This window comes from Medicago sativa, chromosome 6 (assembly GCF_051527215.1).
Source record: "Medicago sativa cultivar Bolivia chromosome 6, Bolivia_mono, whole genome shotgun sequence".
Classification (NCBI taxonomy): domain Eukaryota; kingdom Viridiplantae; phylum Streptophyta; class Magnoliopsida; order Fabales; family Fabaceae; genus Medicago; species Medicago sativa.
Window position 1 is genome coordinate 16,584,393 of NC_140754.1, and position 14,496 is coordinate 16,598,888.

General features: G+C 32.0%; 1 protein-coding gene across 1 annotated transcript; it reads right to left on the reverse strand.

The window, feature by feature from the left end:
- Positions 1–1,694: 1,694 nt before the first annotated feature.
- On the reverse strand, positions 1,695–3,350 carry LOC146913259 (putative F-box/FBD/LRR-repeat protein At4g13965). The gene is made up of 3 exons (XM_085718838.1): positions 3,274–3,350; positions 2,303–3,167; positions 1,695–2,130 (listed from the first exon to the last, which is right to left on the reverse strand). Exons 1-3 carry the CDS (start codon positions 3,348–3,350, stop codon positions 1,825–1,827), a joined length of 1,248 nt encoding a protein of 415 aa, XP_085574964.1. The 3' UTR covers positions 1,695–1,824.
- Positions 3,351–14,496: the final 11,146 nt, after the last annotated feature.

The window sequence follows — 14,496 nt, forward strand, 5'->3', positions numbered from 1 at the left end:
AAGGCTTGTTATTGGAATTAATTATAAGCAAATCCTCTTCTATGACTATATAGGACAACAACTCCATAATGTTGGATGAAACATTGTTTGTTGATTATCATTGTGACAAAGCAAGATTAACAAATAAACAAAATGGGTAACGAGAATGTAGTTACCCATGTAGTGCATAAATAGTAATAAAATGAAGGTATACTTAGCAACATCATGTAGTGCATAAATAGTAATAAAATGAAGGTAGAAATTATTATTATTTGCCTAGTAGGTTCCTTTAGAGGAAGTAACAATTTCGTTTTCACAGTTTCCAGGCCGCGATAGTGATGAATCTGAAGCAAGGGAGAGAAGTGAGACTGATGAATTTGCAAAAAAAGAGTAGAACCGCTTGGTCCCATCCAATGTTGTTGAGCTGCATGGCAATAAGCTCAAACTAACAAAGATGACGAAACAAAAGCCATAGACTAAAATTAAAAACGAAAGAAGATAGAAAAAATATCGTTCAGAATTTCACCCATGAATGTGCCAACTTCCTTGAGTCTAAAGAAGAATATAGGAATTCATGTTTTATATTCTCCCCTTTGGAGTTAGAAAACTTAATTTCACCCATGAATGTCCCATTTTTTGATAAGTAGACAATAATTTTCAGAAAGCTGTAAATTACCTAGACCAGACTAAGTCCTAAAACTTTTAATTTTGACACTAAAAGTTTTAAAAACGGATACAGGATTGCGCCAAATTCTCAGATATTTTTCATGCCAAAGCCAACGTTTCTATTTTTACTCGCAAACTAGCAAAATTTTAACCTTCAAAAGTTACTGCATTTTCTATTAAAGATTCCTATCAGCACAAAACAAAGTAACAAATATCCAATAACTGAATATTAGGTTCTTGCGATAATATTAGTAATATATATGTCATAGAAACAAGAATATATTGATGAGACAGTAATCAGTGTGAGTAATAAGCATTACCCTTGGGAGAGAAAAGGAAATTGAATAGAAAATAAATATGAAGACTTTACATCCACAGAAGTATATATATAATTCACTTCCGTAAAAACAAGACTGTCCATTAAGTAAAAACATATACAATTCATTTTTTTAGAAGACTGTCCATTAGGTATAATCATTAAGTAATGTGAAAACAAGACTGTCCATTTTTTAATTGGATTCAAATTCAAAAGCAGAATTTTGCCTCCTCCTCTAAATAATAGAATATGGAGAAGTGGAAACAGAAATAATATGTCACACTGTAGACAAGTACGAACATAAAAAAATGTATGCAAATCAACAGCATATGACTGCAACAAAATTTCAGTTCAAATTATCGTATTTAAGTAGCCTGTGTTCATTGCATACTAACAACGTATACATTTTATTCAGAAATAAAACATATTGAATTAAACTAACAAGCAGAAACGATCTTCCTTTCCTTGAAAGGTCATGGAACATCTTCATATGTCAATGATCTAAACCAATTTGTGTAACACTGGTGCTTGATTTATTCTTTTGGTTTATTTCATTCAAAACAACTCTGACAATAATCAGGACTTGGAACAACCCTCACATTCAATGCAATACAATTAAAAGCATGCGAACAAAATCATTATCAAGCCACAATGGTAATCCACCATAGAATTCATGATTACCAAAGGTCACCATCCGGTGGATTTGTTCAATAGGACCAAGCCTATCTATAGAATTCAAAAATAGCAAAGATCACCATCCAGTTGATTTGTTCAGTAGGACGAAGCCTATATATATGTTGTCAAAACTATCAAACTAATTGGTTGCATATTAGAAAAGAAAGTAATGAAAAACACTGATGATTCTAGTATTCACGCTTAAATTCAAATGAAAGTTTACATCCTGGTGATATCCTTGGATAGGAGGACAATTCTTTTCTAATTGGACTTTTTCCCAAAAGCTTTCCATAAGTAGCAACGCCGATCCTCATGTCTTGTAAAAGACTCGCATTTTGTAAAATATATTTTGCAAATCGAATATCATTTGCCAATCCAATATCATTAGCCAAGCCATCAATATTTAAAATAGTACACGATCTAAGGTGAGATGAAACACATTCAAGACCTGAAATTGGCCATTTCCATTCCTTCTGTAAGCTGGTAAACATCCACTGTCAAAGAGATAAAGATTAACATTTATCAAAATATATACAACAATAAACAAACATTGTTCAACTAAGTGAGGTCAGCAACAACATTTATCACATGACGCCATAATGATCGGTCAAATAACATTTATCAAAATATATGCATAAACAAAAAACAACTAGCAAACAAAAATACCTTCTTAATGAAAAAAATTTGAACCTTGGGACAATGGCGGAGCAGTTCTACTACATCACCCCAACAAATATATGAATGACTAGGAAATACTAGTTCAATGGAAATTAAGTTTTGAAAGAGTGGAATGGCTTTCAAAGAGAAAGCTTTTGTGGAATCCATGCCTATGTGTAGAAACTTGACATTGTTAACACCGTTAACCACAACATCCCTTATTCTTATACTCGCTCTAACCAATTTAGGCAATGTCAAGATTTTAAGCCCTTCTGATGCATTTTTTTCATCACGTTTCAGAAAAAAGATAGGTTCAGCATGCCAATCTTCTAGATTAGGACAGGCATAAAGAAAATTTATGTAATCATTACGATTTTCAAAGGAAACTGATGTCAAGCTTAGGGTTTTGAGTGATGGAAGATGAACACATGAAGTATTCTTTCGAACATCTAAACTTTCAAGTTTTAGAACAACAAGGGTTTGAGAGACAAAAAGATCGGGTATCAAGGTGTGTAAAGGCAACGTGAGATGAATTTCCTCTATATTACGCTGTTTTGCGGCTTCCAGCCATTTAGTTACATTAAATCTGCTATTTCTCTGGTGGTATCTGAGGAGACAACTGAAGCGGAAAATTTTGATGGGTTGGTTGGTTGAAAGAGGAGAGAGCATGACATTATTGACAAAACGACGGAAGCGCTTGAAGGTTCTACATTTTTTTATGGTTTTATAGGTGAGGTCGACAACGGGGAGTGAATAGCAGAGCGGTGTCCACCGCTTGGAAAGAATGGCCGTCGTAAAAGCCAGTTTGGTTGGGAGAAAAGAGAGAATGTAAAGCAATAACTCATCTGGTAAATTGCTGATTCTATCGACATAACTGTTTCCACAACTGTAGAGTGAGTGCTGTGAAAAAAATAAATTTATTAGTTGGATATGAAGAAAAACTATGATTATTTCATACAAAGCAGATATGATTCTCAAACAGATATACAAAGCAGTAGCAGCTAACCTGAACCGTAGAAGAAGAAGAAGAAGTTGAACGAACCCTTCTTTTCTTCATAGCTAAAAGAATGATTCAGTTCTCCAATTGTATAACTTGGTTGCTATTTATACTAAAATGCCCAAACCAATATTATCACAACACACCAAACCCTAATACGTATCAGAGCAACACACCAAACCCTAATATAAAAATCAGGGGCGGAAATCAAGATGGTGAATCTGACCCGATACCGTGTTGTTTCAAAACACTAAACACATGACATTGATAAGAGTATTTAAGTATAAATAGCAACCAAGTTATCTCTATTTTAAATCTGACCCTAAAATGTTATCTCTATTTTATAAGAGTATTTAATTTACCAACGATGATTAAGGCTTATTTTTTTACAATACATGACATTGATGATGCTTATTATTTTTCAATATACGCAATATCAATAATGTCCAGGATGGATCATTCAAAGCATATAACAATCAGCCGATTTGTTAAAAAAAAACGATTAGCTTTATCGATCGGTCAAACATTTCAATTGCAACATTTAACCATAAGTTTTGGTACTTATTTTTAAACCAAATACTAATAATCTTTATTATAAATATTTGCCGTTTTTTTTTTTTTGAAAAGTACACTTGAAACTCCTTCTTGCTTCATCTCATTAATTGCTTGATCAAAGATTCAAATTACCATATATTTACTCACATGCTATTTATGTCATTTGCATCACTCACACAAATTTAATTTATTTCAATTAATTTACTAAAAAGCAAAATGGAAATTATAAACATTTTAATTTTAATAGCCTATCATGAATATGTTTTGTATTATCAACCAATAAAAATTGACCATGATTCATGATTTAAATTATCAACCAATCATGATTCATGATTAAAATTACCAACCAATCAAATTTGAGCATACATGTCATCCTTTTAACTTTTACTTAGGTTTTTTCCCCCTCTATATAGTCAATATGTCTGTCATCATTTTCATCTTCATCGTAGCACACATCCTTTCTCTCTATCTTCATTGTGACACACACCTTCTCTCTCTCTCTCTCTCTCTCTCTCTCTCTCTCTCTCACATATGTTTATAATTTTATTTGTTTTCGTTTCCTTTATTTTTTGTCTTTTTATCACAACAATTCTTTTTAAATATGAAGAGACAGCTCTCTAAATTTTAGTAACGTCTTCCATAGTTTATGCAGCATGAAAGGAATGATATGGTACATAATATGTTTATACACATTTTTAGTTTTTTTTGTTACACATTAAAATTAAATAAAAATATATTTGGTCAAAAAATAGTGTGCGTAAGTAGATGTCAAATATATGGTTATCAATAAAATAAAATTGTCAAAAAAAAAAGTTATCAATAAAATAAAATCATTTGGTTTGAATTATTACGATTTTGTTTCTAAGATCAAATGCACCAATTGATGAATATTAATGTACAATTTTTTTTTCCGTTACAATATGCACGAATCAAGCACTTGATTATTTTGGTTACTTTATGTCTTTGGCTATAAATACCCGTTTTGACTCTCACACTTTTCACACAACTCTCTATTCACAATTCATATTATTGAAAGTCTTCTATGAACCTCTATTTTCTCTCTTTGTTACAATGTCAATTTTTTACACATTTCTCTTATTAATGTACATGACGCATGTGTTGTTACAACTTATTTGATTTCTTTGATATATGTAAGAGAATCACAAGTTTTGGTAATTCATATTATTGAAAGTCTTTTCTAAGTATGTTTTTCTTTTTTTAACAAATACAATGTAGTTTTTCTTCTTCGGTATAAAGTTGTGTTGTTGAATATTTTATAACTTTTTTTGTGTGTTTTGACTTTTTAATTTGCAGAAATTATTCATGAATAGACGATATTCATGAAGATTGAATTATGGAAAGGAAAAAAAAGTATAGTTGAGATCCAAAGGGAACAAAAGACAAACGTGCTTCTTTATTCTTTTAATTGGAACTTTTTATTTGGCATGAAAGTGATAATTATGATAGTAGCTATACTACCATTTCAGTTGGAAGATAGATGTTAATTATAATTATAATAGGTGGTGACGTTATAAATTGAATCAATATTCTATATTTTTAGGAAATTGTCTTAAGGATGTATCTAGCAAGGGCATGAACAAGACGATAGAAGACAATACTACTATTGTAATTGACCACACATTAATATGACAATTGATTTTGCACTTAAATTCATCATCAAAATAAAACCTATTTACTACGTTAACTACCTTGCCTTAACTATATTAAAGTAAATAATTGTAATTACTGTTTATTAGGGTATTAAATTATTTTGATATTGATTGATTTACATTTATTAATGTATATCTTTTCATTAATGTGCAATATTTTTTGTAGAGAAGGAAATTTGTATTAATGAAGTAATTGTATTATTATCTTTTTTTTAAGCAAAGAAATAAATATTAAATAAAGGCAAGTATAAAAGCTGAGAGTATATAAACCTGACCCCGCAACCACGAAATCAACCTTAAAAGGATATTAAAACATATGATAAACAACAAATTGTATTGCTATCAATATTGATTAAACTCATAAAAATAAGTAATATAGAATAAATTGATTTTGATATATCAGCAACTAAATTAAATTGATTTTTTTCTAAAAAATTCTTGAAAAAAAAAATCAAAGTACATCATGTCTTTTAGTAGGATTCGGATTCTTTACATTGAAAATTCTCTCAAATCTTCTTCAGTGTAATCTCAACAATTAAACATGAGAGAGAAGTTGAGAATTAAATTATAAAAAAAATGGTTTTTGTATTTTAATCGTGTAGATTGAAAATGGATAAAAATTGAGAAAATTTTCAATGGAGATAATCCAATTCCCTTTTAGTAGCATAGTGCACATAAAAGTCTTTTATAATAAAAAAAATAATAATACATTTATGGTTAATTTTATAAAGAAAAATATAAATGGAATAACACCTTAATTATCATTGCACCGTAATAATTTTTGAGGTTTAACATTTAATGTCGTTATTTAAATAAAATCAAAAACCACAATGAATTTCTTTCTACCAAAACCATAAAAGACATAAGTTATATTGGTCACCTCACTTATATGTTGCTCAAAATATACTTTTGAATTTAATGTTGAACTTTAACTCATACTTGACACGTGAACATCTTTCCCTTCAGTGTGAGACTCTTGATGTCTGTGCTATAAAGATATATACAAATAAGATCAGACAGAGACACAACATGCTAAAAAAGGTGGGTTAGTTGTGTTTTCATACAAGAAGATTTTCATTCCTTTCTTTCATGAGAAGAGGGAAATAAACTTAGAAAATATAACAAAATGACAAATGAATTTACACCTAAGAAAAATGATAAAGGAAAAAAAAAAGTGTGTGATATGTTCTTAAGAGTATAGGAAATAGCGTGAGTTGCTGGAAATTTTATGAGTTTGTTGAATAAGCTAGAGATTTATGAGTAATTATTTTAACAAAAAAATTAGACTCATTTAGAAAATGCGACATCATTTTGAAATATCTAATGAGCATGTATTTCGTCAAATCAACATCATATATATGCCTCTTTCCATTTTCACATTCACCAAAGACAAAATGTGAAAGAATTTGAACTAATGGAGGTTAAATAGAAAAAATAGCATAAAAATGAATGACACTGAAAGACTTGATTTTAAGATCAATGAATTAAACAAATGATATACAATCTCACTAAGAAGTCATAATGTTGGAGCTTCAGGGGGAGCCTCGATCATCATATTAGGCTAAGAGCAATCACACAAGTGAGATTAATACCTCATTTCACCTAAAATGTCTTAAAAACATGTATTTATGAATTCAGCACAACACAACTACATTTTGCCATTGTCAGATCCCACTACATATAGGTAATTATTTTATCAAAAAATTAGATCTAATTAAAAAAACCTCACATTATTTTTAATGTCTAATAAGCATATATTGTCAACTCAGCATAACACGTCTGCAATTTTCCACTCTCATTTGCCACTAAAGACAAAAATTGAATGAATTTGAAATAATAGAGGTTGAATAAAAAAATTCACATGAAAGAGGAAGACATCAAAAAACTAAATTTAAAAAAAAAATGACATATAAAAATAAAAAATAAAATATTGTTCATCGTAATGTTGAGACTTTCGAGGGATGCTACATTGAATTTGATCATTACATTAGACTAAGAAAACCCACTTAAGTGAGTTTGACACCATATCTTCATTCTAAACCTTAAGACATTAGGTATATAGATCACATCACTTATGTGTCGCTCAACATACACTCTTACCTCCAATATGAAACTTTAACTCAGACTTGACACATTAACTTCTATCCCTCAAGTATGAGACTATCCACTGCAGGGATCTACCACTAGGAACCTCTTCTGCTTCCTCACAGTCCAATCGAGATATGATGCCATCGTTGAACCTTATGGGGTAGTCAACACTGGTGTGCATTTATCCATTGAACAAAGATCAACCACACAAATGAAAATGATACTAGACTATGCTTGGTGCAGGTGTTCATACTAAAGAATAAACATTTAACTTACCAAAAATTTAGGCTCGATTAAAAAAAACATTTAAATGTGTCTAATAAACACGTATGTTGTTAACTCAACAAATCACATAAGAGTTTATCCATGATTAAATCCATAAAAACCAAAAGTGAAGGGATTTAAATTACTAGAGATTAATTAGAAAATATTGCATGAAGGTGAACAACATCTTAAACCTTAAATTTAATATAAAAGTTAAACATCTACTCTTATATTGGTCATCTTTTTTTTTTTTTTTTTAGCATAAAGAGGTAGCAGGATGACCGCTAACCTCTAAGCTTCATTAAGAAAAGAGAAAAAAATACAAAAAGCGACTTGATGCATCAACTATGAAACTTTATTGGTCATCTCACTTATATGTTTGTCAACATCTACTCTTGAATCAACTATGGAACTTTAAGTCAAAATTGACACATCAACATATTTCCCTTATGTGTGAGACTTGATGCATTTGTGATTTGGTGACATAGGCACAACATGGTAAAAAAGGTGGATTGATGGTGGTTTATGTAGGTTTATGTTCCCATATTTAATGAAAAGAGAGAAAGGAAATTAGAAAAGAAAGAATATGAAAAAGCAATTTGAACATGAGAGAAATGATAAGGAAAAAAAGTTTGTATTTTGTCTGTGGAGGTATTAGGAATAGAATGAGTTAATGGTAATTTTATGGGTTAGTTGAAGAAATTGGAGATTTATGAGTAGTATTTTACCAAAAAAAATAGATTCAATTAAAAAAGTCCCACATCATTTTAAAATGTCTCTTTGTCAACTCAACATAAAACATTTGTGTTTTTCATTGTCAAATTCCACCAAAGACTAAAAGTGAAGGTGCAATAACAACCAACAACAACCAAGTCTTATCCCCACCAAGTGGAGTTGGCTATAGAGATTCAATTTTGTAATTTTTTTTTATGTTTGTTGTAGATGCTAACACAACCCTCTTTTTTTATATTTGGGATTGGGACCAAGGCTACCATAAACAAGATTAAAGTTCAAAAGTGGATGTATTTGAAAGAACATAGGTTGAATAAAAGCAATTGCATGAAAGTGAGCGTCATCCAAAAACTTTTCTTTAATATAAAAAATTAAGTAAAGAACATCCGAAAACTAAGATAACAATTTATCATAATGTATGGAGCTCCGAGGGAACCTGTAATCACTTGGATCATCACATTTGGCTAAGAGAAACCCCATAAGTGAGATTGACACCACATTTTCATCCAAAACCTTAAGACATTAGGTATATTTGTCATTTAACTTATTTGTTGCTCAATATATACTCTTGCATCCAATGTAGAAATTTTACTTGCAAATGACACATTACCATCCCTCCCTTAAGTGTGAGATTCTTTGTGTCTATGATATGGTGAGATAGCAAAATAAGATAAGAGGACCAATATGGTAAAAAAATGTGAGTTGGTGGCTATTTCATAGACGGGTGTCTTTGTTCCTTTCTTTAATGTGGAGATAGAAAGTAAATTAGAAAAAGAAAGAGGAAAAAGGAATTTGAACAAGAGAGGAATGATAAGAAGTAAAACTAAGGAGAGTGTGTTTTATCTATGACAATATAATTAATAGAATCAATTGTTGGTAATTTTATGAATTTATTTAAGGAATTGAAAATTACTGGGTAATTATGCTACCAAAATAATAGATTCATTAAAAATGTCGCATCAATTTAAAATGTCTATTAAATATGTATTTTGTCAACGTAGCATAACACGTCTATATTTTCCATTGTCAAATCATACCAAAGACCAAAAGTGAAGGAATTTAAAGTAATAGAGGTTGAATAAAAAATTGCTTGAAAGCGAATGACATCCTAAAACTAAAATTTAAATAAAAATTAAACAAATGACACCCAAAAACTAACAAAACAAATCATTATAATGTTGCGACTTCCATTGGAACCTACATTGGGTTGTATCATCATATTAGTCAAAGAGCAACAACACAAGTGAGATCGACATCACTTCTTCACCCAAAGTCCTAAAGCATTAGGTATATGGATAATCTCCCTCATATGTTTTTCAACATCTACTCTTGCATCCAATGTCAAATTTTAACTCATAATTGACAGATTAACATATCTCCATTAAGAGACTCTCCATGTCTGTGACAGACCACCAAGAAGCACTCCATCCGCCGTCCACAATGTTGAACCGGGATATGATACCACCTCTGGGCTTTATAGGGGAGTCAACATTGACGTGATTCGACACATTACAGAAAGAGAAACCACACAAGTGAGAACGATACCACATCTTCATCGAAAAATTGAAGACTAAAACATGAGTTTCATTAATTTATTTGTTGTTCAACCTCCACTTTTTTATTTAATATTGAACTTTAACCGACACTTGATACATCAGAGCATTTTCTCCCTCAAATATGACGAAATTATATCCCGTGCTTGACACGGGTGTCCATTTGAGGCGTTTGACACTTGATAATGCATCGTTATTGTTTTGAGGCGTTTGACCGAACCATGCGCGATATAATGTCTTATGATGGTGTCGATAATACAGACAAACCATTTGGGGTCTTTCTGTGGTTTTCGGCGGTGATTTCAGACAAATTTTTCCAGTGATAAGAAAAGGATGCAGAAAAGACATACTTGCTTCATCCATCAACTCATCAAAGTTGTGGAGTCACTGTAAGGTTCTCACACTTACAACAAATATGTGTTTACGTGCTTCAACCGTTCGTGTCGAGCAAGATGAGATAAGAAAGTTTGTCGATTGGATGCTTTCAATTGGAGATGGAATAGGATCCACCAACGAGAGTGGATAAATTAAGGTACCCATTCCTGATGAGTTGCTGATAAAAGATTCCTCTGATTTGTTGCGTTCTCTGGTTGATTTTGTATATCCGGATTTTTTCGCAAAACATGAAGATCTCGGATTTTTTTCCAAACGCGAGGGATACTTGCTCCCACGCTGGATGCAGTTGATCACGTAAACAAATTCCTTCTATCATTGGTTCCAGGAGACAAAAAGGAATATACCAGTTCTGATTCAGTTTGCAAATCAGACGAGAATAGTGAGGTACAAAGCGAATGGTTTACCACCAAATTCTTAAACAATATCAAGTTTTCTGGTATTCCAAACCACAAGTTGAGATTTAAAGTTGAATGTCGAGTTATGTTGTTGAAGAACATTGACCAAGCAACTGAATTGTGCAATGTGACTAGGTTAATTGTAGACAATCTTGGGAAGAACTTTGTCGGTGTAACTGTTATTACCAAAAAAATGCTGGTGAAAAAGTAATTATTCCAATACTAAACTTAGTTCCAGGTGATCCTGAACTGCCTTTCAAATTTACTACGAGACAGTTCCCGCTGGCTGTGTGTTTTGCAATGACAATAAATAAAAGTCAGGGTTAGTCGTTGTCTTATGTTGAAATCTATCTTTCCAAACCGGTTTTTACTCATGGACATTTGTATGTCGCTGTGTTGAGGGTCACTTCCAAAAAGGGATTGAAAATGCTTATACTGGATGAAGAAAATCGCGTGTGTACTGAGACCACTAATGTTGTGTACCGTGATGTTTTTTGGATTGTTTAACCGGTCGTTCCTGATGACGCAGGTGGGTATGAGTTTTTTTTTTCTCTTTTAAACTTCGTTGTAATATATATTTTTTATTTGGATATGAATTGGTTGTTTCTACTTGCAACCATTCTAATAGTTGCATAAAGAAAGAGTAATGGATTGGTCATGTAGATAAACTACAATTCTAGAACTAACAATTAAGATCACACTTCTTATTTCATTGTATAAAATCCAATGACATTTATTGTTGTGCAAAGAACAGGCCGAGTGATCAATTTTTATACAATTTGCTATATATCCGTCTTTTTTTTTCTTTGTTCTTTGGAGCGCCTATGTCTATGTGCATGCACAGGACAATTTTGTAGTCCTTTTTCAAGCCTTTTCTGTTGTGTTTTTATAACATGCTTAGTTAAAAAATGTGATAGATAGTTGGTGTCTTTGTCGTTGTTTGTTATACTTATTTGTTACACGATTGAATAATTACAAATTCGTGTTGGATGTTAAGATGAATCAAGTGTATGCACGATATTGTTTTATCTTGGTTTTCGGGTGTCAAACATTGATTGCGTTTGAACCTTTTTAACCGGTGATATCTTATTTTTTCTTGGGAAGGGAAAAAAGTAAGCAAAACCCTTGAGAATCGAGGTCCGGGAGTTGTTTTCGCTACAGGAAGGTGTTAGGCACCCATAACGACTATAGTAACCTATAGGAACCGTTTTTAATTTCTACGCGCGCGCTTTATTTTTAAATGCTATTTTGAAAGTAATTATTAAACCTAAGAATTTCTAAGTGAAGAATTGGAGGGAGAAGAATGTTTTTGGATTTTTATTTTAGTTGAATTGAAGGAATTTTGTTCCTTGCCTACGTACCCGTTTAAGGGATCAAATCCACCGTAGTTCTCTTCCAAAAATGTTTTTGTTTTTGTTGGTTGATTTTAAGTTTGAAAATGGGATTTTGGAAGAATAGAAAGAGGCCTCAAGGGCATGAGGTTAGGAAATTGTGAGGTTGAATTAGTGATTTGCAAAAGAAGTCAAAGTTTGATTATTTTCATTGAATTTTTGATTAAGAAAATAAAAGGAAAATTCAATGGGGTTTTGACCCCAAGGTTTATTGTGAAAAACGTTTGAGTGAAGTTTGTTCAAGTTTTTTGGGAAAATGATTTTTCTAAGTATAAGGCCTAAACATTCATCTAAACATACAATCCTAAACATACATCTAAACATGCATATTCTAGCTATATAGTGATGTGTGTGCATGTGTCGGTGCTTGTGTCGGTGTACATTATTAGAGTCCATTGTCCTTATTACATCATGCCCTAGATACATTCTATGGTCTTACAAGAAACTTAAATTGCATGAAAGTAAAATATTACAAGAAACCCTAAATTTTTACATTCTAATCTTTTGCATGAAATTGAAACTTAAAGTGTAAGATATAAAGTGGAAAGGAAGGATGATATGCTTATGGAGTGCATGAAACATAAGATGAAAGAGGTTAGTAACACCAAATGTAATGAAAAAAACAATAAGGCAAAAGAACACTAAACAAATGCAAAGAACACAAAAATAAAGGGTTAGGATACACTAAGAACTAATCACAATACTTCAAGAGGCACATGACTTATAATTTCCACATTATTGCAATTTTTAAATGGGTTTTAATGCAGCAAGAATGTGAGAATTAGAGGTTCATGCTTAAATTACAAGATTATGACTCATTCCTAGATGCATTTAACATTTTATCTTCACAAACAATTATCAACATGTCTTGCAAAGCAAGTGACTAGTCACAACACATTAACATTCAATGAAAATACATCAAATATGGAGGTAAACTCATCACAAGTTCACACATCATCAATCACAAACATGCATCAAGAAATAGAGTCAAGATCATGCAATTTTTCATAAGCTTTTAACACTAGGCATCACAAATGAGCAAGGAAGGCATCGTATTATTTTTTACCAATTTCTAACATGCGAAACCACAAAAAAGTATTGATCATCCAAAACAAAAGCAATAGAGCTCACAATATTTTCAAGAGATTTTTAGCAAGACCTTTCAACAAAAATTTATCAAGAATTAAAAGAAATACATTGACAAAAGACAAATATTTTTCACATATTTTTGAGTACTTATCATGCAAGAACTATCAAGAAACAATCAAAAAATCGACAAGAAAGTCGATAGAAAATGGTTTGGAATTTTTCAAGAAGTTTTAGCCATCACAGAGGTGTAAAGAGCACAAACAGCATAGGAAAATAGCAAGAAACACAAGCAAAAAGAAAAGATTGTACAAACAGAGGCCCAAGCCCACAGAGAAGCTTCAGGAGCCACTTGATTAATCATACAACCAGGACAGAGAGGGAGCATGGTAATATAATGGACGGCATGCATGGAATAAAACAGGATTGAAGCTTGTTAATTGAAGAAAACGTTGGAACAGAAGCTCAAAACGTCTTCTTCTTCCTTCTCTCGCCCACACCTTATCGGTCTCCTTCTCAAACCAAATGCAGATTCTATCCTTCCTAATGAATACCGGTGCGGCAGTGGCTGGCCTAACAGGCGGCGCCACCGCACCGGAGAAATCAAAGTGTTCCGATTCTAAAATTAAACATGGATTTAGATATCCTTTTAGATTTTAACGATGAATCTGCACTTAGTTTTCGAAGAACTTGCTTCTAAATTGCTGGATTTAAATTCGAATCCAAAAAAGCAACAAAAGGATGCGGCAGAAAAGCAGAAGGAAAAAAAAACGGTTCACCATTACCTCTGTTCTTCGATGCTTTGAATTCAGATGCGCCTCTCCTTCCTCTTTGTTCTTGCTTCCGATCCAGGATTTGAGTTTGTTCGTCGTGTTGAAAGGTGAGTCAGCTTGCTGCTGCTGTAATTGATTTCATCCGTTTCCTTTCCTTTGCGTTTCGCTCGATCCAATTCCGTAATCCCTTAATGGCCGATTCAATTGTTGTAGAACTAGATGATGATGCGTTTGAATGAGTCTTGAAAATCAGTGTTGTCGATGCGTTTGAATGAGTCGAATCTGCGTTTGGTTCGAACAAAT

Bases quoted from the DNA above. Each gene is read 5' to 3' on its own strand.
- LOC146913259 (XM_085718838.1), bottom strand. From the start codon at position 3,350: ATGAAGAAAAGAAGGGTTCGTTCAACTTCTTCTTCTTCTTCTACGGTT. The intron at 3,168-3,273 runs GTTTGAGAATCA...TTGTGGAAACAG, and splicing joins TGCTACTGCTTTGTATATCT to TTATGTCGATAGAATCAGCA. The intron at 2,131-2,302 runs GTATTTTTGTTT...TCTCTTTGACAG, and splicing joins AAATTTTTTTCATTAAGAAG to TGGATGTTTACCAGCTTACA.